Source organism: Antechinus flavipes, chromosome 3 (genome assembly GCF_016432865.1).
Source record: "Antechinus flavipes isolate AdamAnt ecotype Samford, QLD, Australia chromosome 3, AdamAnt_v2, whole genome shotgun sequence".
In the NCBI taxonomy this organism is placed as follows: Eukaryota; Metazoa; Chordata; class Mammalia; order Dasyuromorphia; family Dasyuridae; genus Antechinus; species Antechinus flavipes.
Window position 1 is genome coordinate 474,215,096 of NC_067400.1, and position 26,350 is coordinate 474,241,445.

At 36.3% G+C, this 26,350-nt stretch overlaps 1 protein-coding gene across 2 annotated transcripts in view; it reads left to right on the top strand.

Annotated features, from left to right (window-relative positions):
• The window catches only part of PRDM10 (PR/SET domain 10), a 99,793-nt gene extending 73,443 nt beyond the window's left edge, over window positions 1-26,350 (top strand). For both annotated transcript variants that reach the window (XM_051986676.1, XM_051986677.1), the window contains exons 20-21: window positions 12,409-12,521; window positions 22,158-26,350. In XM_051986676.1, coding sequence (XP_051842636.1) covers window positions 12,409-12,521; window positions 22,158-22,367 — 323 coding nt within the window. In that variant the 3' untranslated portion in view covers window positions 22,368-26,350. The remainder of the gene's footprint in view (window positions 1-12,408; window positions 12,522-22,157) is intronic.

Here is a 26,350-nt window from a genome sequence, read left to right on the forward strand (position 1 = left end):
GCAGAACCGAACAGTTCTCTTGTTGCACAGGGAGAATTGGATTCAGAAGGTAAAAATAACTCGGAAAGAAAATCAAAAAATGCAAATAGTTCATATTCGTTTCCCAGTGTTCTTTCTTTGGGTGTAGCTGCTTCTGTCCATCATTTATTCATTGAAACTCAGTTAGGTCTCTTTGTCAAAGAAATCCACTTGCATCAGAATACATTCTCATACAATATCGTTGTCGAAGTGTATAATGATCTCCTGGTTCTGCTCATTTCACTTAGCATCAATTCATGTAGGATATGACACTAATATTGTGATGATACCTGAACCAGGAAAAGTCAAAACAGAGAAAGACCACTCTTCCTAATGAATATTGATGCAAAAAATTTAAATAATATATTAGCAAAGAGATTACAATAACTATCAGTAGGATGGTAATACATTATGATCAAGTGGAATTTATATTAGGAATTCAGGACTGGCTCAATATAAGGAAAATTATTGGCATAATTGATCATATCATTAATAAAATTAATAGAAATTATATGATGATCTCAATATATGCAGAAAAAGCTTTTGACAAAATACAGCAACTATTTCTGTTAAAAACATTAGAGGATATAGAGATAAATGGAGTTTTACTTAAAATGATAATCTTTCTAAAACCAGCAGCAAGTATTATTTGTAATGGAGAGAAGCTTAGGAGCATTCCCAATAAGATTAGGGGTAAAACAAGGATGCCTGTTATCACTACTATTCAATATTATACTAGAAATGTTGACTCTAGCAAGTAAAAAAAAACCCAGAAGGAATCAGAATAGGCAAAGAGAAAATAAAACTATCACTTAGATATATTTAGATGTGCAGATATACTTAGAGAATCCTAAAAAATCAATCAAAAATCTACTCAAAACAGTTAACAACTTTAGGAAAGTGGCTGGATATAAATTGTCAGTATTTCTATATTTTACCAACAAAGCCCAGCAGCAAGAAATAGAAAGAAAAATTCTATTTAAAATAACTGTAGACAAAATAAAATATTTGAGTGTCTATCTGCCAAGACAAACCCAGGAACTATATGAAAACAGTTTCAAAATACTTTTCACACAAATAAAATCAGATCTACTGTAAAATATCAATTGCTCATGGGTAGGCAAACCTAATATAAAAATTCTACCTAAATTAGTCTACTTAATCAGTGCCATATCAATCAAACTGCTAAAAATTATTTTATAGAGCTAGAAAAAATAATAACAAAATTTCATCTCAAAAAAGAAAAGGTCAAGAATATCAAGGGAATCAATGAAAAAAAAATGCAAAGGATGGTGGCCTCGCAGTACCAGAACTAAAACTCTGTTATAAAGCAGAAGTCATCAAAACTAACTGGTACTATCTAAGAAACAGAGTAAAATAAATTAGATATGCATGACACAATCATCAATAACTATAGTAATTTACTGTTTGATAAATCCAGATATAGCTTTGGGGATAAGAACTCACTATTTGACAAAAATTGCTGGAAACACTAGGAAATAACATGGTAGAAACTCAGCATAGATCTACATTTCACACCTCATACCAAAATAATGTCAAAATGAGTACATTATTTAGGCATAAAGAGCGATACTATAAGTAAATTAAGAGAACGAGGGGTAGTTTATCTCTCAGATCTTTGGAGAAGAGAAGAATTTATGGCCAAAGACAAACAAGAATATAATGAAGTACAAAATAGATAATTTTGATTCTATTAAATTAAAAAAAATTTGTACAAACAAAACCAATGCAGCCAAAATTAGAAGGGAAGCAGAAAGCTGGGAAAATTTTTTTTATTGAGGACATACTCCTTGCCATCTCAAGGAACCTTTAACACCTATAAGACACAACCTCCTGCTTCAGAGGCCAAGCCCCTTTTTACCTCCTGTGTCCATTCTACCAGCTGACATAGCATACATGGCAATTCTCAGAATGAAAGTCCCTAACACTAGCTTTTTTGATAAAGGCCTCATTTCTAAAACATAGAATTGACTCAAATTTGTAAGACTTCAAATCATTCCCCAATTGAGAAATGGTCAAAGGATATGAACAATTTTCAGATGAAGAAATTAAATATTTATAGATATATGATATAGGTAGAGGAAAAATGCTCTAAATCACTATTGATTAGAGAAAGGCAAATTAAGATAACTTTGAGGTATCACCTCACACTTATCAGATTGACTAAGATGACAGGAAAAAATAATGATACATGTTGAAGGGGATGTGGGAAAATTAGGACACTAATGAATTGTTGGTGGAATTGTGAACTGATCTATCCTTTCTGGAGAGCAATTTGTAATTCTGCTCAAAGCATTAGAAAACAACATATTCTCTGATCCAGCAGTATCATTACTGGGTCTGTATCCCAAAGAGATCATAAAAGAGGGAAAAAGATCCACATGTGCAAAAATGTTTGTAGCAGCCTTTTTTTGTAGTGGCAAGGAACTAGAAGTGGAGTGGATGCCCATCAGTTGGGGAATGGCTGAATAAGTTATGGTATATGAAAGTAATGGAATATTATTGTTCAATAAAAAAAATGATGAACAGGTTGATTTTAGAAAGGTCTGGAAAGATTTGCATGAACTGATATTGAATGAAATGAGCAGAAACAGGGAAATGTTGTACACAACAGCAGAATTGTGCAATGATCAACTATGATAGACTGGTTCTTCTCATGGTTCAATGATCCAAGGCAAACCTAATAAACTTTAGATGAAAAATGCCATCCACATCCAGAGAAAGAACATTACAAATTGAATTTACTGAACATAAATCAACACATACCATTTTCATTTATTTTTTGTAGTTTTTTCCTTTTGTTTCAATTTTTCTCTCCCAACATGATTCATACAGAAATATATAAAAAATGAACGTATATGTATAGCAAAAAAATTTTTAACATGTAATTGGGGAAAACAAAAATAATAAATTTTAAAATTGTTAATTTAACTACTACATGTCTTAGAATTTTACATTTTGGGGCTTCTAGTGGCATCTATGGATTCTCTCAGTTGGTGTTTTATTGCCTGTATTCAGAATTTTGGATAATTTCATATCTTATGGTAGTCCAGTTCTTCTGGGCAATGTTATGATCTTTAAGTTGTTTAACTTAGTATATCCTATTTTCAAGGTCAGATGTGTTAAATTATATAGAATTCATGTGTGAATTTCTATTTTACTTTGGTATTTTTGTATTTTGTCCCTCTCTGATAACTTCTTTGGAGGAAATTCTCTGTTGTGTTAAAATTTTCCTGCTATAATATATATCTGTATTTTAAAATTATGCATTTAGAGTCTCTCCCCCCTTCCTTTTTTGGCCTAAATGCAGTTCTAATTTCTTTTGTGAATTCAGTTTCTCTTTTAAATTTTTCTGGAGTTTCTTGCTGCCATTCCATGATCTCTAGAGAGCACAGGACTCTAATTTTTGTTAGTCAATATTGATTTTCTTTTTTTTTTTTAATATTATAATAAGTATGTTTATTTCTCTTTGAATTTTTATTCATTTTTCTTTTTAATGTTTCTTTTTCTTGGTTGCATATTAGGTTTTTAATTAGGCTTTCTTTCTTGATATTTTGGTGTTTCAGCTTTTCTTTTTCCTTTGCCATTTATTGTTTGGTTCCTCTTCTTCCATTGCTGTACAGATCCCTGAGGTTGAGCTTCTGGATAATGTCAGCTTCCTTGCATTGGGGGTTGTGGGGTCACCTGAGTAACATCTGGAGGAAAGGACTTTTCCTGGTTGGAATTTCAGCTTTTTTTTTTTTCCCCCAACATACCTAATGTTCTATTCCTTGTAGACTATGGTCCCTACTGCATTCAGGATGTTTTTAGTCCAGCCTATTTCCTCATCCACCACTGTGGCTGGACAAAATCACTATCTGTCCCTTTTTTGGGGGTCCCGAGGGGTTTGAACAGAATCACTGCTGCTGTGAGGGAATCACATAATTTCAACACTTTGTTTATATAGAATGGTTGGAATGCATAGACTTTATTGAAAGCATGATTACTTAATGGTGATATAATTATTAACATTTTTTGGTTAACTAATGAGGTTAACCTTGTATAAGGGAATCTGTCTTTTTATCTTGTGGAATTGGTTGTGATTAGTTACTTTGTGTTCTGGACTAAGCCTGACTCAGGCCAATATCCTGATAGTTTAGATTTAACATTGTAACAAAGTGAGACACTTATACATCCTTCAGCAGTTAATAAAAGGAGATTTGCTTAGCAACTGCAGAAGAAGGTTATTCAGTAAGAATAGACATTGAGGATGCCTTGGGTTGATTTTGCTGAGTGAAGATCCCTTGCCCTAGTTGCCCTTATTTTTGCCAGCTAAGCACTAGACAGAACATCTGGGGCTTCTCATGGTTGCTTTGTATTCAGATGACTAGAAAGTATATCAGCCTTCTGAACTTTTAGTCCTTTGAGCCAACCACTGTATCTCAAGAATGGTTTCAATATTGTTTAAAAAAAAAAAAAAAAAAGCCTAATTTTGTGGGGGGCAAGGATTTAGATATTTTATCTATTACATTCTGTATGTGGCACATAATTCCCTACTTCCTTCCCCCTCCTCTTTTAAAAAAGATTTTAGATTTGAAAATTTTCAGAAAGCAACTATTCCACAGTCTCATTAGTCACATCACTTTTAGTTGCAATTCATCCAACCTTCACCAAGTTGCCCCAAATTAAGTATCTGTTGGCTTCTCTTACTTTGCCTCTGATAATAAAATCCACAAATATAATTAGCCAGAAAAAATATCATCATAAGTAGTAGAAAGAGCACCAGGATTTAGAATCTAAGTAACTTTTATCTCATTCCCCAGTTTGCAAGTAAATAATTGTGTCATCTCAGAAAAGTCACTTGACATCTCTGATCATTTGTAAAATGGATTTTTAATTCAGTAAGTATTTATTAAGTTCTTACTGTGCACAGACTACTGACTTAAATAATTGGTGAGATACAAAGTTTAGATAAAGCAGTATATAGTAGTATATAGAGAAATCTGCAATACAAAATAATATATGATAGGTCTATAAGAGAGTGCAAAGAGCAATGTGAGTGAGCCCTGATGGAAAAAAATATCCTGGGGAAGAGCAAGAAAGAATTCCATAGTATGATTTGTACTTTGCAGAACAGGCAATAGGGAGATGTTATACTGATAATATTAAATTTATACTGAAGCAAGATGTCTGATAATATATGAAGAACAGTTTGGAAGGACAGTGTTGAAGTTAGGAAGATCAGTTATGAAGCTATTGTGGAAATCCTAATGGATAAGAATTGGAATTGTTATGAGCTCATTTCTGCCTCCACAATGTTTCTCAGCTATATTCCCCATCATTCACCTAGCCTGTATTTCAGATCTTGTGCTTGACTCCCCTCTGAGTGTTCCTTTTCTTGCCTTTTCCCTGTTTCTCCTTTCTTGTCTCTCAGCTTCCCTAGCTTCCTCTAAGATTGAGCTCAAAGTCTTCCTTCATAAGGGGCCTTTCCCAGTCCCTCCTAATGCCTCCCTTTTACACCAGAGTTATTTATATTGTCTCCCCTATTAAAATTTGAGTTCCTTAAGAGCAGGTACCATATTTTTGCTGTTTTATTTGAATCTTCACTGCATAGCATAGTGTCTACCACACAGAAAGCATCTAATAAATGTTTATTTACTGGCTGATTGACCACTTAGGAGGTAAACTTCTTAAGAGCAAGGGCTGCTGTTGTTTTCAGTGCTATATCTCCTGTTTTTAGCACTGTGCTTCACGAAATATGACAGATACATGTTTTGTTCTTGTTGTTTAGTAGTTTCAATCATTTTGATTCTTCATGTCCCCATTTGGGGTTTTCTTGGCAAAGATACTAGAGTAGTTTGCTATTTCCTCTTCCAGATCATTTTATAGATGAGGAAAGTGAGGCAAACAGAGTTAAATGACTTACCCAGAGTCACACATTTAGTAAGTATCTGAGGCCAGATATGAACTCAGGTCTTTTTGACTCTGGGCAGCTAGATGGTATAGTGTAATGATCACGTATTTAAAATCAGCCAGAGTCAGGAACCCAGGTTAAGGGAAAAATCTTCAGTCTTTATTCAAGTGAAAAGGTGAAAAAAGATTGCGATAGCAATATGGGCAAGAAGGATTGCGATAGCAATATGGGCAGCTGCGACAGGAAGCCAGCTAGCAGAGCAAGTGGGGCTGAGCTCTCCTCCCCTTCCTTTTTCACTCCCCTGCCTCCACCCACCAGAATCGTCATTTCCTATACAACACATCAGGACTTGCACAAAGAGTGGGCGGGGCCATTCTTTCTCCATATATTAATAGAGTATGGTCCAATTACTATTTAGCCTCATGTGCTTGGGACCTCAGTACATCAACTCAAGCCTCAGCCCATTACAGTATAGTGGATAAAATGCTGGGCCTGGATGCTCTTCACACTCTCTCCCACCCATTGAGCAGGTCAGAAATATGTTAACCATTATACATATGAATTCACACAAAATATATTTTCACATTAGCCATATTGTGTGGGGGGAAGCAAGAAAAATAAAGTGAAGGAAAAATATGCTTCAATGTGTACTGAGAGTTCAACGGTTCTCTCTCTAGAGGTGGATAGCATTTTTCAACATATGTTCTTCAGAATTGTTATTTTATATCTATTTTTAGTTTCCTCTAGTTACTGACTCCCATCCATCCTTTTGTTGAGATCCCTGTAGTTATGTAGCTATTCTGTTCATCTCTATTTGACCAATAACAACCCACAAAGTTGTTTTAATGTTTCTACTTCCATTCGTTCCTTAAACTCTTTGCAATTTAGCTTCTGCCCATTTCATTTTATTGAATTCTGGGTTTACTAATGATCTAGTCATTGAGACAAATGGCTTTTTTTTTCAGTCCTTATCTAATGGTTACTCTGAAGCTTTTGAGTATTTGAGTATTCCCTCTTCCCTTGGCTTTAGAAACTTCACCTTCTCCTGGTCCTCCTTTGATTTCTCTAATTGCCTCTCTTTTTCTTTCATGACTTCTTATTTTAATAACCATGTGGTTATTCTCCAACTGACTCTCTCTTACATCCACTCTCCTCTCTCTCTCTCTGATTGTCATTTTGTGGAGATAGAATCAATAGGACTTGGCAATGGATTGCACACAGAGGAGGCTGAAATAGTAGAAAGATTTTAAAATGTCAGGTTTTCAACTACACAGAGTATGTGAATAGAGACTATGTTACTTCTACCATGTACTTCACTACATTGTTGTGAATATCTAACATGTGTAAAACTCTTTTTAAAGTCCCACATAAATGTGAACTGATTTTTGTAATTATTTTTATAATTATAAGGTTCAGGTGCTCTAGGAAACAAAACTAGTGGGATGAGAAGATTTAAAAGCAGATGCTAGTTAAATTTCTAAAGCTAAGTTCTTAGCAAATAAGTTTGGGCAGTGGCACATTGGTATTGAACTCATGACAGTGACATTAATGATGGGACTAATTTTTATCTAGGGTTATTATTTATGAAGGGATGATCAATTTTTGGTGTGCTAATCACATTATATTTGTAAAATCTTAAGTTTGGAAGGGACGACAGTCTTCTAATAGATGTAGTCTCTTTATAACATCTTGGATAAGTGGCATTTAGAGCTTTCCACAATATGGCCCTTTCTACCTTTCCATTGTTATCTCATCTTCTTCTCTGTGTATTTTATGTTCCAGCCAAAGTGAACAATTTCTTTTTTTTTTATTATAGCTTTTTATTTGCAAGATATATGCATGGGTAATTTTTCAGCACTGACAGTTGCAAAACCTTTTGTTAAAATTTTTCCCCTCCTTCCCCTCACCCCCTCCCCCAGATGGCAGGTAGACCAATACATGTTAAATATGTTAAAGTATATGTTAAATACAATATGTGTATATATATCCATACAGTTATTTTCCTGCACAAGAAGAATTGGACTTTGAAATAATGTACCATTAACCTGTGAAGGAAATCAAAAATGCAGGTGACAAAAATAGAGAGATTGGAAATGCTATGTAGTGGTTCACACTCATTTCCCAGAGTTCTTTTGCTGGGTGTAGCTGGTTCTATTCATTATTGAACAAATGGAACCAGTTTGGTTCATTTCATTGTTGAAGAGAGCCACATCCATCAGAATTGATCATCATATAGTATTGTTGTTGAAGTATATAATGATCTCCTGGTCCTGCTCATTTCACTCAGCATCAGTTCATGTAAGTCTCTCTAGGCCTTTCTGAAATCATCCTGCTGGTCATTTCTTTTTTTTTTTTTCCTTTTTTTTTTTTAAGAGCATTTAAAACTTTATTGACTGCACAATCAACTGCAAACAAACAAATAAACAAAAAATCACGTACCAACACCCCCTTCCACTTGTTTTGGCTTGTAGCCTTTTTAAGTTGAAGAATTTAGCATCAGGACAATAACTGACTTTGATTCCATGTCTATCTTCTCTGAAGGCATTTGACAACATGGCTGATAACATGATACAAACATTCTTGCACATACAGGTTCCTTTCCCTTCTTTAAGATCTCTTTGGCTGTGCATAGCCTTTGATCCAGCAGTGTTTCTACTGGGCTTATACCCCAAAGAGATACTAACGAAGGGAAAGGGACCTGTATGTGCCAAAATGTTTGTGGCAGCCCTGTTTGTAGTGGCTAGAAGCTGGAAAATGAATGGATGCCCATCAATTGGAGAATGGCTGAGTAAATTGTGGTATATGAACGTTATGGAATATTACTGTTCTGTAAGGAATGACCAGCGGGATGACTACAGAGAGGACTGGCGAGACTTACATGAACTGATGCTGAGTGAAATGAGCAGAACCAGGAGATCATTATATACCTCAACAACGATACTGTTTGAGGATGTATTCTGATGGAAGTGGTTCTCTTTGATAAAGAGAGCTAATTCAGTTTCAACTGATCAAAGATGGACAGAAGCAGCTACACCCAAAGAAAGAACACGGGGAAATGAATATAAACTGCTTGCATTTTTGTTTTTCTTCCCGGGTTATTTATACCTTCTGAATTCAATTCTCCCTGTGCAACAAGAAAACTGTTCGGTTCTGCACACATATATTGTATCTAGGATATACTGTAACCTATTCAACATGTAAAGGACTGCTTGCCATCTGGGGAGGGGGTGGAGGGAGGGAAGGGAAAAATTGGAACAGAAGTGAATGCAAGGGATAATGCTGTAAAAAATTACCCTGGCATGGGTTGTATCAATAAAAAGTTATTTTTTAAAAAAAAGATCTCTTTGGGATATAAATCCAGGAGTAATACTTCTGGAACAAAGGGAATGCACAGTCTGATAACCTTTTGAGCATAGTTCCAAATCGCTCTCCAGAATGGCTGGATGTGTTCACAATTCCACCAACAATGCATCCTAGTTTTCCCAAAATCCCCTCCAACATTCAGCATTATCTTTCCCTGCCATTCCAGTTAATCTGACAGGTGTGTAGTGATATCTCAGAGTTGTCTTAATTTACATTTCTCTGATTAATAATGACTTGGAGCATCTTTTCATATGGCTAGAAATAGTTTCAATTTCTTTGCCTGAAAATTGTCTGTTCATATACTTTGACCATTTATCAATTGGAGAATGGCTTGATTTCTTCTAAATTAGAGTCAATTCTCTATATATTTTGGAAATGAGACCTTTATCAGAACCTTTGACTGTAAAAATGTTTTCCCAGTTTGTTGCTTCCCTTCTAATCTTGTCTGCACTAGTTTTGTTTGTACAAAAGCTTTTCAATTTGATATAATCGAAATTTTCTATTTTGTGGTCAATAATGATCTCTAGTTCTTCTTTGGTCACAAATTTCTTCCTCCTCCACAGATCTTGAGTGGTAAACTATCCTATGTTCTTCTAATTTGTTTATAATCTCATTCTTTATGACTAGATCATGAACCCATTTTGACCTTATCTTGGTGTATAGTGTTAATTTGTGGATCCATGCCTAGTTTCTGCCATACTAATTTCCAATTTTCCCAGCAGTTTTTGTCAAACAGTGAATCCTTATCCCAAAAGCTGGGGTCTTTGGGTTTGTCAAACACTAGATTATTAAAGTTATTGACTATTTTGTCCTTTGAACCTAACCTATTCCACTGATCAACTAGTCTATTTCTTAGCCAATATCAAATGGTTTTGGTAATCGCTGCTTTATAATATAGTTTTAGATCTGGTACAGCTAGGCCACCTTCATTTTTTTTTTCATTAATTCACTTGGAAGTCTTGACCTTTTGTTCTTCTAGATGAAGTTTATTGTTTTTCTTTTCTTTTTTTTTTTTTTAATAACTTTTTATTGATAGAACGCATGCCAGGGTAATTTTTTACAGCATTATCCCTTGCATTCACTTCTGTTCCGATTTTTCTCCTCCCTCCCTTCACCCCTTCCCCCAGATGGCAAGCAGTCCTTTACATGTTGAATGGGTTGCAGTATATCCTAGATACAATATATGTGTGCAGAACCGAACAGTTTTCTTGTTGCACAGGGAGAATTGAATTCAGAAGGTATAAATAACCCGGGAAGAAAAACAAAAATGCAAGCAGTTTATATTCATTTCCCAGTGTTCTTTCTCTGGGTGTAGCTGCTTCTGTCCATCTTTGATCAATTAAGGCTCTCTTTATTGAAGAGATCCACTTCCATCAGAATACATCCTCAAACAGTATCGTTGTTGAGGTATGTTGTTATTTTTTCTAGGTCATTAAAATAGTTTCTTGGTAGTCTGATTGGCATAGCACTAAATAAATAGATTAGTTTTAAGTAGTCATCTTTATTATATTTGCTTGACCTATCCAAGAGCACTTAATCTTTTTCCAATTGATTAGATCTGATCAGATTTATTTGTGTGGAAAGTGTTTTGTAGTTTTGCTCATCAAAGTGAACAATTTCTTTGCCTGTATTCTCTTGCCACTGTGACTTTATTCACTTACACTTTTCCTATAGCTGGAATGTCTTCTTTCCCCTTCTTTACCATGAGAATTCCTACTCATCCTTTAAAGCTCATGACAATCTCAAGGAATCTTCTTCCCTGATTTCTCTAATTGGTAAAGACCTTTCCCTTTACCCTCTTTAGAAAACATTATCGGGGCAGTTAGGTGGCACAGTGGACAGAGCACCAGCCCTGAAGTCAGGAGAATCTGAGTTCAAATTTGACCTCAGACACTTAACACTTCTTGGCTGTGTGACCCTGGGCAAGTCACTTAACCCCAATTGCCTCAGCAAAAAAAAAGAAAAAGAAAGAAAACATTATCAAAAAAAGAAGAGAAAACATTGTTTTACATTCTAATACAAGGTGTTCCAAAGGTCTCTAGTGAACTTTTGAGAGTGCCCTTATGGTTCTCCTGTAATACTTTGAATAGGATCTATTGGTTTATCAGAATTCTGATAAATGCTCAGATGTTTCACTGATACATATTTGGTTATTTCCTCTACTAACACAATACTTTTACATAGTAGATGCATAAACTATCTTTGCTGAATTAAGCTGGATGAAAGTGATCCTGGTTATTCTGTGCATGGACTGATCATACACTTTTGTCTGCTAGATATAGAAAGGGGATGTGATGGTAGCACAATTGGTAGAGTGGAGAAGTGAATGAGTGATGGGCTGCAAGTGTTAAGCAAGCAAAAAATATTGACTTTTCCTTTTATTCCCCATGGTGGGTCCCCTTTATTCTCCCCCTCTTTCTTCTGATGCTCTACCTCTGGCCATTCCTTCCTTTGTCACTCATTCATGATCCTTGGTTGAAAAATGGTTTTTTAATTCTGCCTACTTGACTGCTATCATTTGCTTGTTTTTTTTTGTTTCTCAGAGATGGTAAAGTCAAGCCCCACATATAAGTGACTTGTTTGTTTACTGCAAGTAACAATTTCACCTTGACTAGTAAAAATGATTGTAATTTTTTTTAAACTACCAATTATTGTAAACTCCATTGAGAACAGAATGGTTTTTATGGTTGTGGATTGTTCAATCTTTGGTAATTATTTACATGGTTCTCTTGAATTGTTAAATAGCTAAGTTTGTTGGCAAATTCCGAATCCCCATTTGAAGGGTTTATTGCCCGTGTCTACTTTATGGTGTGTTCCATTTCTTAGGAGAAGAGCCATTGATTTCCTGCTATGATGTCATGGACTTATTACAGCCAAGACTTGGCTAAATGTCTTCTTTTACTTTCTTTTTCTTGCTTCCTTTTATCTTTTTTCTTGGATTCCTTTTCACCTAATGACTCACTGGGAATGGAATTTCTGATCTCTCTTTCCTAAGGGGCTTATAACAGCCTCATGGGGAATATGGCTACAAACAAAACATTTAGTTTTGTAAACTGTTACTTTAAACTCTGAAACCACTGAACTGTGCATATTTTCTATATTTTCTGTTTCAGCATCTGAGCTTCAAATGATGGCCATTCCTCAGGGTCAGTATGTGATTGCAGAGACAGCTGTCACCACTCCTGTTACCACTGTGAATACTGGCCAAGTGAAAGCAGTTACTCAGGTAAGCAAAGAGCTGGCTCCTGACAGGTGGGAGTGTTTGGCCAGATTTCAGGCTTAAAGGTTGACCCAAATGATATTTTGACAGGCCTTAATTCATTTAGTAATCTCACCCTTATTGAAATCCAATTTACTTGCATAGCATGGCATTACATTTCTAATGCCATGGTCCTCTTCAAGAAAGAAGGACAAAACAACCTCTGTGAGTAGAGCTGGAGACCCAACTGGAAGTGGTTAATTGAGGCTACACCCTCCTTTCCTTCCTTCCTTCCTTCCTTCCTTCCTTCCTTCCTTCCTTCCTTCCTTCCTTCCTTCCTTCCTTCCTTCCTTCCTTCCTTCCTTCCTTCCTTCCTTCCTTCCTCCTTCCTTCCTTCCTTCCTTCCTTCCTTCCTTCCTTCCTTCCTTCCTTCCTTCCTTCCTTCCTTCCTTCCTTCCTTCCTTCCTTCCTTCCTTCCTTCCTTCCTTCCTTCCTTCCTTCCTTCCTTCCTTCCTTCCTTCCTTCCTTCCTTCCTTCCTTCCTTCCTTCCTTCCTTCCTTCCTTCCTTCCTTCCTTCCTTCCTTCCTTCCTTCCTTCCTTCTTTTCTTCCAAGTTGTTCTTCCCAAAGCAATATAATTTTTTTATTTTTGTAATGCTGAAATCTCCCAAAACATTTTGGGGTTTACTGGCTAGATTTCTTTCTTAAGAATTATGCCTTAAATTCAAATCACTCTGGCTGTCATTGATTGGGCAACCATAGGTCCCAGGCCAAGTCCCAACTGCCATGACTGACTCTGAGTGAATATAAATTGCAATTGTTTCTGTTTGGGTCAGAAACCCTGACGGTCTTCCCTTCCCAGGGATATATATATATATTTTGACTAGGTAAAAGAGGACATTCTTTGTCTCACTTCTGATCTAGCCTTAATCACTGAATGGGTGCAGCCTTTGTCAAACTGAGAGCTATTGAAGACCTTAGCTTAAAAAGACCGAGCTCTCCAACTGTATCCAGGGCCAACTACAGTCACCCTGAGCTGTATCTGCCACTGGACCCAGATGGCTCTGGAGGGGAAAGTGAGACAGGTGATCTTGAACAGCCCTCCCTCACTTAAATCCAACTCACTTGCATGTCATAGTGTCAGCTCCCTGATGTCCGGGTCCTCTTCAAATAGAAAGGACAAACATCAATATCAAGCATTTATTAAGCCAGGCACTGTGCTAAATGTGGAGTGGGTTTGGGGGTGAGTAAGAAAAATCTCTGCCCTCAAAGAGCTTAATGGGGGAAGATAATATATAAAAGGAGACTACAAACTTGGGGAGTGTGATGGGAGATGAAAGTGGAGTGAGCTGCATCTGCCCTCAATAAAGGAAGGCTTTGGGAGGAATTCCATATTCCACTCTTTAGTTCTCTAATCACACAGGAGAAGAAACTAAGGAAGGTGGTATCCAGGCTTGAGTTAGCATTGGAGCCTATCCTAGGAAGGACATCTTGTTCTGTGACTATGAGACCAGGTAGAACTGCAGATGTAATAGATGATAAGTAATCACTCCTAGATTTGCCATTATACTCATGGCATCTGAAAAAATTCTTTATTTGCAATTTAAAAATATTATTGATTTGTCTTACTGTTAAATTACAGTGATGAAGAGATCTGCTACTCTGTGTATGTAATTATGACCCACACAGAAGACCTGGTTGATAAAGGAGAAATAGCAAAACCATGGGAGAAAATGGTGATTATTCTAGAGTTGGTGACTGCTGTGGAGCACAAAGATGGATACAGGCTTTTATGAATTGATGGCTAGGCTAGCATGGTAGATGGAATGCTTGACTCGGAGTCAGGAAGATCTGTGTTCACATTGATCATCTGACATTTGCTAGCAGTGTGACAATGAGGCAATTACTTAAGTCCAATGAATCTTAGTTTCCTCATCTATAAAGTGGAGATAATATTTATATATGCCTCATAGGATTGTTATGAGGCTCAATAAGCATTGTATAGAACACTGTACAGTCCCTCGAGTACTAGGCAAATTAATAATCATAGAACTATCAGATTTAGAAAAGTTCAGATATATGATAGTTATGAACCCATGGCCTGATACTCAAATAGGGAAGACAAACCAAAAAGATCATGAGTTAATTATCAGTTCTGGGGCTCTAAATAGAGCTCAAAAGGACCTTCGAAGTTGTATAATCCTACCCCCACTTTCCATTTCACAAATTACAAAACAGAGGTCCAGAGAAGTTACCTAACTTGCCCAGTGACACACAGGTTACTATCAAAACTGGGATTCAAATCCAGGCTCTTTGATTATAAATCCAGCCTCTGTCCCATTTTTTTCTTCTCTAATATGTCCTGTATACTCCTACCAGACTCATTTTTCTTAGTCACCTTTTCCATCATTATTCTTCCCTGCTCAAGAATTTCTAAGAATTTTTATTGTCCTGAAAGATCAAGTCTGAGTTTTGTTACCTGACTTTCACAAATGGAAGAACCCTTGTGGACTTTGAGTCTCTTTCTGGTCTTCTATCCATGCTTAAAAAAAGATACCACCCAGCCTTTACTCAAAGACCTCTAGTGAACAGCAACAACTGCTTCCCAAGCTGGTCCTTTCTCTAATTGTTGGGGGTGGGCGGGCTTCCTTTTACATCAAGCTTCTGTTTGTCTTTTTGCAACTTCTGTCCATTGTGAACAAATCCAACCCCCTTTTCACATAACAGCCTTTGAAATACTTGGAATCCTTCTGTTGCAGGAAGGCAGCTATCATGTTCCTTCTGAATTTTCTATCTTCGAATTCATTGTCCCTGGTTCCTTCGACTGATAATAAAATGTCATGTACTTAATTAAGGTCCTTCTCACTCTGATTGCCCTTCTCTGGGCAGTCTGTAATTTATTCATGTCAGTTGGTCGATAAACATTTATTAAGCACCTACTATGTGCCATGCACTGTGCTAGGCCCTGGGGATACAAATATGAAAAAAGAAAGATAGTTCCTGTTCTCAAGGAACTTGCAATCTAATGGAGAAAGACAACACACTATAAGAAACTAAAAAGTGGAAGTGAAGGAGAGAAGGTGCCCACCTTGGGGGCACAATGGAGGTGCTGAAGAACTTCCAACGTGGTACAGTTTTGAGCTGAGATTCCCCCCTCTAATGGGGGTTTGGGGATCATGGCTCCACTTTCCTGTCAGAGATAATAAGGTGGACTCCCAGGGCTGATGAGATTTTACTCATGAGGCCAATGAGGTTTTCCCAATAATGAGTTTCCTGGAACTTGGCAGAGAAGTCAGGGAAGTCCCAGAATGGCATAAACAGTTGAGAAACAAGGAGAAATTGTCCTTCAGTTGCCCTTTTTAAACTGTGGTATAGAGAACTGTGCAATATACAATGTGGCTTTGTGGCTGCACCCACCAGTTCTTTCAGGATGTGGTCTCCCTAGGTCAAAGTGTAAGAAGAGCTATTATCTCTTTATTACTGAAAGCTATGCCTTTTTTGTAGGACAGCTAGGTGGATAGAGCATCAGGCCTGGGGTAGGGAAGTCCTGAGTTCAAGTTCAGTCTCAGGTACTAGCTGTGTGACGAGGGGACAAGTCACTTATCCCTATCTGCCTTAGTTTCCTCATCTGTAAGATGAACTAGAGAACGAAATGGCAAAACATTCCAATATCTTTGCCAAGAAAACTCCAAATGGGGCCATAAAGAGTTTTAAATGACTCAGCATTTAGGGTTCAGTTTTGTTTTGCTCTGTCTCCATTTTGGGGGTCACAGTTCGTTTTTTTTTTTTGATGCTACCATCCTGGGTTTTTGCTTCCATATCTTTTAGTAACAGTATAAAATTGAAGTCAAGCTCACTGGCCATTAGTTTTCAGCCTCCATTTTCTTTCAATTTTTGAAAAACAGGATAATATTTATTTACCTTTTAGTCTTCACTTTTTTCTTGTGCTTTGTCAAATATTACTGATTGTGGCTCTGCACTTATAGCATCTACCAATTCTTTCAGGATCCAAGGATATAGTTTGGGCCAGGTGACTTAAATTCATCCAAGGAAGCTTTATTTTTCTCAAACAAAACAATGCCTGTAAATGCTTTATAAACTTTAAAAGTGTTATGCCCATCATCCAGAACATCTTCCTCACTTACCTCTTACCAGTCCTCAGACTCTGTCCCTAGGCCTCCATCGGTGAGCTTTTACCTCATCTTGCCCATGTTCCTTTCTATGCATTGTCATATCTTGCCACCCACTCTTGGTCTTGTTTTCCTCCTACCAAACCTTGGACTCTGCTCATTGGAACTTTGACTCTTTGTTAGAGAGATCCTGTCACTTTCAGACCATTTCCCCCCCATATTATGCTGCATAAATCCCCGTTCTCTTACCTTTCTAGCTTTCTTTTGTGCATTTTTCCCCCCATTAAAATGTAAGTTCCTCAAAGGCAAGGAATATCTTTTTTTTCTGTCCCATACTCTGTCATTCATTCACTTGTTTATCCATCCACCTATTCATTCATTTATTTTGAGTAGTATTTTATTTTTCCCCTCATTTAATTGTAAAAATAATTTTAAACATTTTTTTAAAAAATGTTTTTAGTTTCAAATTCTGTTCTTCCCTCCCTTTTCTCTACTTCTTTGAGGTGGTAAGCAAGTTCATAAAGGCTATACATATGCAGTCATGTTAAACATATTTCCATATCTGCCATTTTATGAAGAAAACTCTAACCAAAAAAAAAAAAAATGAAAGAAGAAAAGAAAGTGAAAAATAGTATACGTCAATTTATATTCGATGCCATCAAAAATTTCTATAGAGGAGGATAGCATTTTTCATTGAGTTTTTGAGATTTTTTTGGATTGTTATGGCTGAGAATAGTAGCTAAATCATTCACAGTTGATCAATGTATAATGTTGCTATTACTGTATACAATGTTCTTCTGGTTCTGCTCACTTCATTTTGTATAGTTCATGTGAATCTTTCCAGGTTTTTCTGAAATCATCCTGATTGTAACAGAATATTATTGTGCTATGAGAAATAACAATCATATACTACAACTTATTCAACCATTCCTTACTCCTTTTCTAATTCTTTGCCACTACAAAAAGATATAAATATTTTCTTCCAAATAGGACCTTTACTTTTTTTTTAATCTCTTTGGGATTGCTGGATCAAATGGTGTATTTAGTTTTATAGACTGAATCAGTTCACAATTGCACCAACAGTGTATTAGTGTGAGTGCAAAGATTATTTTGCTGGCTTGTGATACACAGTAAGCATTTAATACATTATTTTAATTCACTTGTTCAAAGTATAAACGCTTTACCTGTGTACAACCTGGCTGCAGCCTCTTTCTAGCCTCCCTGCTCGTTCTGCTGCACCTATCCTCTGAGATCTGACGTGGGGGCCTGCTCTCAATTTCCCTCCATGACATTCCATCTCCTGCCTTGTATGTGTCTATGTGTATAGATGTGCGTGCGCGCCCACACACACAAACACACACACAAACACACACCCCTCATGTTGTCTCCCTCCTTTAGAATGTAAGCTCTTTGAGAGTATGAGTCATTTCTTCTTTTGTACTTGTATCCTCAATGCCTAACGCAAATACCAACCACATTGTTGTTACACTGAATAAACATTTTTTGATTGGCTTGATTGACAAATCTTTTTTGCCTATTGTGGGTACCAACTTCTTACTAGCCATTTTGTTTCCATCTTGTCCACTCTAAAGGTCATTTTCTTGGCAAAAAAAATAGGAATAAGATCAGAATTGAGGAGGCCTAGCTTTGTCATTTTTTTTTCCATTGTCCTATTTATCCTGCTTAGCAATTGTACCCTTTATTTGAATTTAGCAAGTAGTTATAAAGTACTTGTTATAAGCAGATGCTTGGAATAATAAAGACTAAATAAAGTGGAGTCTGCTTTTGGAGAGTTTACCTTGTATTTGGGAGAAAAGCAACATATAAAATGTATAACATATAATTAAGCCCAAACTGTATGCTGAGTTAATTATCAGTCCTGGGGGATAAAGGGAGAGAGGATGGCATGAAACTAATATGAAAGGCAATGTAACAGTTGAACAGATTACAGAGGGTACATTGGAAGGGTATGGAAGAACAGAATGAAGTGATGGGGCTGACATAAATGGTAACGAGGGATCAGGTCAGTGGTCACAGAAGTCCTTAGTTAACCTGGGACTGAAGGACAGGAATTCAGAATGGAGAGTATCCTCCACAGTGGCAGCAAAGTTAGTATTGATTTGAATATCAACAGTTATAATTGAATATCAGCTGCTGGGTGGTGGTGTGGATAAAGTGCTGGAAAGCAGTCAGGAACACTTGAGTTCAGATACAGCTTCTTGTCACTTTACTTGTGTGACTCTGGGCAATTCACATATCCTCCTGCCTGTCTTAGTTTTCCTCATCTATAAAATAAAATCTATATACAATAATATTATGATATTATAATTATCAATTATAATTATATTTATTATATTATTATTATATTATATTATTATTATTATTATTATTTATTATTTATAATATTATTATAATTATAATAGGATAATACAATAATCCCTCAGGATTACTGTGAGAATAAATCAGATAATATTTGTAAATTGCTTTGTAAACCTTGAAGTGCTATGTAAATTCTAGATAGAATCTTTTATTTAACTTTTGTTCCCAATAGAAATATACTTTAAAATAAAAGAAAAACAAGTCCAACCTCTTAAGTTTTAGCACTTTTGGTGTAATTTTCATTATACTGTTCCATATTTTTGTATTCATCCCTTCTGTTACCCTCCTTGCTCCCATCATTTCTATATATCTTTATTTATATCAAAATTTATTGTTGTGTTCTTTGTTCTTCTTTATCAGTTTCTTTTAGATAATTTTGGTTTTTCTTTTTTTATTGGAATTGTTTCTTTATGTCTTCAGAATTTTATTTCTTTGCAGTTTTTATCCTTCTTGGGTTGAATTCTCTCGTTGACTTTTAGTTGATGGGCTGCTACCTTCCTCTTCCTCTTTTAAACCTTTCAAATCTGTTCTTCCCAAATCTAGAGGGCATGGCAGTCTGCAGATGCTTTCTCTCTTCTGTTACATACTCTATGAGGTACTAGTTACTCCCTTGCCAAAGTTTCCAACATTTCTATGTTAGCAACCAATGCTTCCTGCTTGGTGAGACTCTGAGCAAGAATTTTCCCATTTTGAATCTTGCATCTTTTGAATGGCAAGAAATTTCTTGCTTCTCCTTTTGTGAGAGATGAAGCTCCAAAAGATATTTGGTTGTTTGAAGTCTCCCATCACTACTTCTCTTTTGTGCTAGGTTTACAATCTATTTCCTGAATTTATCTCTCCCGCCCTCCTTCCTCCCCTTTTTTTGTCCAGGTATTATGGTCTATATTTCTGTGACACAACCAGTTCTCTTTTTTCCTCGTTTGATCTTCACCCAAATAATCTTCATCATGTTTCCTTCCTCTTTCCCTAGGTTCCTCTTTTTTTTTTTTTTGATAATAGCTTTTTATTTTCTCAAAATACATGCAAAGATAGTTTTCAACATTCCTTGCAAAACCTTATGTTCCACAGTTTTCTCTCTCTCCCTTCCTCTCCCCTTTCCCCTAGACAGCAAGAAATTCAGTATGGGTTAAACATGTACAATTCTTCTATACATCAATTCCACATTTATTATGCTGCACAAGAAAAATTAGATCAAATAAAGGAAAGAATGAGGAAAAAAAAAGCAAACAAACAACAAGAAAAAAGGTAGAAATACCAAGAAAAAAGTAATCCACATTCAGTCCCCATGGCCCTCTTTCTGGATGCAGATGATTTTCTTCATCACAAATCTATTGGAACTGCCCTGAATCACCCCATTGTTGAAAAGAGCCATGTCCATCAGAATTGATCATCATATAATCTTGTTGTTGCCATGTGTAATGATCTCCTGGTTCTGCTCATTTCGCTTAGCATCAGTTCATGTAAGTTTCTCTAGGCCTCTTGGAAATCATCCTGCTGATTGTTTCTTACAGAACAACAATATTCCATAACATTCATAAACCATAGCTTATTCAGCCATTCCCCAACTGATGGGCATGCACTCAATTTCCAGTTCCTTGCTACTACAAAAAGGGCTACTACAAACATTTTTATACATGTGGATCCTTTTCCCTTTTTTATGATCTCTTTGGGATAGAAACCCATATACCTTCATAATATATAATGTTACCCTCACCTTTTCCCTATCTTCTTTTTTCACAATGAAGTATACTCATGCAAAGCCATATACCATGAATCTGGTTCCATCAAATCTTTTTGATAGATAGATATACACATACATACATATATGTGTATGTATATGTGTGTCTGTATTTAAACTTAGCTCTTGCTTTGAGTAATTTTTTACAGAGAAGTTAGGCATTTTTTCTTGAATTTATAATATTAGAAAGTAGATTGGGATCCTGTAAGCTTAAGTAAAACTTGCAGACAGCCTAGGTCATTGGATCATAGATTTGGAATTAGATGGGAATTTAGAAGTCATCAAGTTCAAATCCCTCTCCCTCTTCCCATCCTATTTTAAAGATAAGAAAACTGGCACAGGGTGGTTAAGGTACTAACCCAGAGTCACACAATTCGTGTCTGAGGCTGAATTAGAACTTTGGTCTTCCTGACTCCATGCTCAGGTGTCCATTTACTATGTCACTTCATGGTCAGGGTAGAACTTGAACTGCACTCTGTGTCTCACTCTTTGGAAACACTTCCATTGATAGTGATTTCAAGGTTAACTTTGCCCACTTGCAATAGAATCTCTCATTTTCAGATTTTCTTCTTATATTTGGCTGTAGGCAGAATGATTTATAATTGCATATTCTACTCATTTCTTTCTCCATTGACTTATTGTAATCTGCAACTGGGCCATATTTTCTTTTCCAGATAGTTTGTACAGATATTTTTTCATCTTGGCACTGTAATTCATTATGTTATTATCTCTTTAGTTTTGTGCGAACCATAGATTTGATAAGTATCTATTTACTTTTTCATAATTGCTAATAAAGGCCAATGTGATTTAATGAGGAAAGTGCTGGTTTAGGGTTTAAGAGCTTTTTGTTTAACTTGTTGATTATATAATTGGAGTAAGGGAAAGTAGGCTTCATTCTTTACTAACAGTTAACTAGTTCTGTGACTATAAGTAAGTCATTGATCCTTAGTTCCCTTTTCTATAACATGGGAATAATACTAGAATCTACCCAATGGGGTTATGATGAAGATCAAATGAGATAATGTGAAGATATGTGAAGTGCTTTGCAAACCTAAAATCACTGCAAAAATATCAGTTATCATTATTGCATCTTTCTGTATCCAAGTCGTTCAATATGTTTTATGCTATATTTAAGTGATCTTTCTAGTTATATCTGCAGGAATGAGGCTGATGACTTTGCACAACTCTGTCTCACTTAAATACAGTTCACCTGCAAGTCAAGACATCACCCTCCTGGTATCATTGGTCCTCTTCAAGAACAGAGGACAAAAAAACAACTGCATGTCTAATTGCATTATCAATCCTTCTCTCAGGATCCCAGACTGATCACTGTGTCTTCTTTAATTCATTTTTTCCTTCAACTAGACTCCAGATTTTACCAAGATCTCACCTCTTTTCTCTCTCCACTCATTTTCTAGACTCATTTTGTAATATCAGAAGGTCAGACAGAAATAGAAGAAAAGCAAACCTCAGCCCTCTCCGGTGGAGTCCAAGTGGGCATTTCACAGCCATCCACACATGCTGATGCCTTGGAGAGCCAAACGCCTAACCCGCCACAAACTACCCAGTACATCATCACAACCACCAATGGGAATGGCAACAGTGAAGTGCATATTACTAAAACTTAACCTTTGGTCCCTGGAGTTGGAATCAAGCAGTCCCACCATGTCTCCTGACTACCACTTAGCAAATCTCAAACTTGGAATTCTTTTTAATTTATTATTTACTCCAGAGTTTTGAAGCTAGGAGTTTTGAAGTTCTTGCTAGGAGGTTAACTTTGTAGCTGCAGTCATCACAAAAAAGGATTTGACTCTTAGGACTCCACAGACATACTACCATGTATGTATGTAATAGGCCAAGTGTTTCAGGGAAACTGTTCAGAGCAAAGGAGTTTTGCAGCAGGAGAAAATACAGAAACTTTGGCTTGTTTCTGAGTTGATTTTGACACACTTGACAAGCCTTACTTTTCCTTTGTGGAAGTACTTAAATAGTATATTTATTGTATTCATACCAAAGGGGGAAAAACCTGCCACATTAGTGGCTGTTGGCAGAACATGCCCTGTATCTTCCCAGCATTGATGCTACAAGACAAGGGGCATTTTGCAGACTTGTTAAGAGGTCAGAGCTGCTTCATTTTCTGGTTTCAATTCCTCTTCATGCTGTAAACAAGGGAGCCTAGTGAGCAGCAAAGATCAATTGGTGAACACCACTGGCTAATTGGTGGAAGTATAGAAAGACTTGACAGTAGAGCTTTGAAGAAACTATTGCTTTAATTATTCTCCTGTCTTTTTTCACTTCCCCTTTGAAAACCATTGGCTTGTTGGCAGTGTTCCACCCATCCTGGATTACCCCAGTTTAGCTGACTGGGTATAGTAGTCTGCCCTGGTGGTACTGAGCCTCTCCTCTACCTAGCATCAGGACATTTGTCTTACTGCCAGGAAAGTGGGTTTCCTGGAAAAATAAAGTTCAATAGTAGTATTTTAACCCAACAGAAGTGCTTTGCCTTCCATTCTACAGTTATGGTTGTATCTGGAAGGGAGCAAAGATAAAGGCTGAATTGTCAAAAACTATTGGATGGTTTTAAAGTGATTTCAGTGCCTTTTCAGTGCCCATAAGGATCCATTTCCTGGTCATTGTTGAAGGATGGATTCTTTCTTTCCTCATTCCAGCTGTACAATCAACTAGCCCTTCACAGAAATGCATTGCATTTTCATTATTTTTAGTGCTGTCTTAAAACGAACATTCATTCATGAAGGTTGGAGGGAAAGTTGGCCGTCCTAATTTCCTACACATTTCACTTTCAATTTACTGTACTTCTTTTGGATCTTTTTATTGAATGACCAACTTTGGACTCAGGAAAAGTAAAAATGTCAGGGGACCACTAGTAATAAATACATTAAGGTAATCACCAGGAAAACACTTGATAACCTGATGTTTGCTTATAGACTAAGCTGTTATGTTTGACATGGGAGGAAAAAATAAAAACAAACCTGTGTCTTGATGACAGTTTTTCTTGCATTTGCTCCTGTTCAGGAGTCTTACATGGGGTTAAGTAGAATATGAAATTGATAGGGAATGGTGATTTTATTTTAAAAAGTCATTCCAGGAATTGTATGTATAAATCTATTTCTGAAATCAGAATGTCTTAGCAGTCCTTTGTGACACAACTACTGACAGATTTTTGTGAATAATCTTTCAGTAGACTCTTTATTACTTTCCAGAAAAAAGAAGTTATAACCTTAACATTAAGGTAACTAAATGAAGTTCCATTTTGGTTAATTTCCTGTGACTTCTTGGGTATATCTGGCACTACAAAATTGTTAGGAAACTTAGCAGCTACTTTGCTTAGGCCAAATTACTTGGTGCCAAGGAAACCTTCTGGATAACAGACAATTTGGTGATACTTTCAAATAACCTTTGCAAACATGTAGATTTATACTTACTCAATTATTCCTGAAAATTTGGTATGCTAAGGATTTGATAAATTCGTAGGAGTAGGAAGTCCAAGGTTTCTAAGGATACCAGAGGTTCAGTATTAGTTTTTTCAAATGGAAATATTGGGTAAATGCCAGTTTTGCACAGTCACACAAATTTCGTGATCACAACCACATGATTACACTTTCTAGCAAAACCATAGCTGAATGTTGCAGACTTACTATAGGTTCAATTTTAGGTTCTATAACTGAAGTTTGACCTTTCTGATTACTTATTAATTTTGTTGCAAGCAAAGAATTGTTTTTTATCACTTCCCCAGGCTCAGCCCAAAAGTAGAAATTTTCATTGGCTAAAATTGAAACCATCACTGAATGGTATGTTCGTTCTATGCCAGTTTTTTTTTTTTTAAATTCAAGTTTTAGATTACTCAGACAAGGAGGAAAACATTGTGGAAAGGGTCTTGTCTTTCTTTTACTGAGGTGCTTATCCTTTTGTGGAATCACAAAGGAATTCCAAACTATTTTGTGTATTATTAACATGTGGTGCAGGTGGCAATCAAACCAAATAACATTCCCTTAAGATCAACTCTTCTGCTTATTGGTCCATTGCAGTGGACTTAGTTTTGAGAAGATGGGAGACAGTAAAAGACCTAAGAGACCCAGTTCAGAAAACTCTATTCCCAGGAGTTAACATTGTAGCCACTTTCAACCCTTGACACTGTAGGAGCTGCAGTGTGAAAATTTAAAGGGAGCTTCCATTGGGATTTTGGATTATTTTCTTTGTTTAATTAATTGTGCCCACATGAATAAACATTTTCATCATGTAAAAATACTGCTGACACATAAAAACTTAGGATTAGACCTTGTTTGAGTGATTTTTAAGACCTGGGATGACCATACCAGGTACTCGTCATATGCATCCAAGGACCTAGAGGCTCATTTCTTAACAGGATCTTTCTTCCAAGAACTGCTAAGACATCTAGGACTAAATGGCATTTCATAAGATGCTAAAGCTGACCTACTGGTTGAAATTAACCCTGTCCTGTTATTTAAGCGTGAATGTTTATTGTACATTCGGTGAGTTATAGTGTTAATAGTCTTGTGCTATCCAGCAGGTGTAAAATTAATAAATATTTTCTTTTTTTTAATAAATAAGATGCTTTCTGTGTTTGTGGAGCAGTAACTGGTTTCAGTTAGAATCAGTTGCAATGGAACAGTTGCATTACCTTTTTAAAAGGCTATCGGATTTAAGGTATTTTCAGTCATTTGCTCAAGCACAGACTAATAATACCCATGTGCCATGGGATTTCCCTAAAACTCAAAATATTTGAAAAGATTCCCAAACTGCTGACAAAGTTGTAAATTTGGGGGTTTATAGTGAAATGTGATATTGAGCTTATGTGGAATACTTCAATTGGGTGGGTACAGATTCTTATTGAGGTAGAAGAGGTCATTCCTTTGTTGATCTAAGTAAGCATCTCTTCCAATTAGGTAGCTATCTGTATAACTTATGTACCATTCATAATAAAGATTTGGGGCCAATGACTTAATTTGGATGGAGAAATTATGTTCAACAAATATGAATCCTTATTTCACTCAAGTCTTCATTCCTAGCATAACCGTTATCCCTGAGAAACATAAATACCACTGTGCCTATAGCATTGTAAGAAGTTAATAATGCTATCTTACATTTTAAAAAATATTTAGTTGATGTTTTATGTTACCTATGTTTCTCCTTGTATCCTTCCCTCCAGCTCACATGTATATCATATTTTATTTACAACTTATAAAGCACTTTCTTTATATGCTGTGAGGTGGATTGTGCAAATATCAACTCCATTTTAAAGATGGGAGAACTGAGGCTCCATGAGGCTGTAGCTTTCCTGAGTCATGCAGCTGGACTTGGAAGTCCAAAAGATTTCTTTTAATGGCATATTAAGTTTAGGAATTGGAGTTGAATGCAGGAATTTTGTACTAACAAAATCCTAGAAACAGCTTGGGAACATAAAATTCAAGAACTTGGGAAACAAAGTCGGGTTAACACTTAAAACAGCCACTCATTTGTCTCCATTCCCCAAAATGCCCTTTTGTAGTGATGGCCCTGTTAGGATGGGGTTAAGTGAAAAGGCAATGAATGGATCTAATACATACAAATAAAAATTCACTTCCTAATTTTC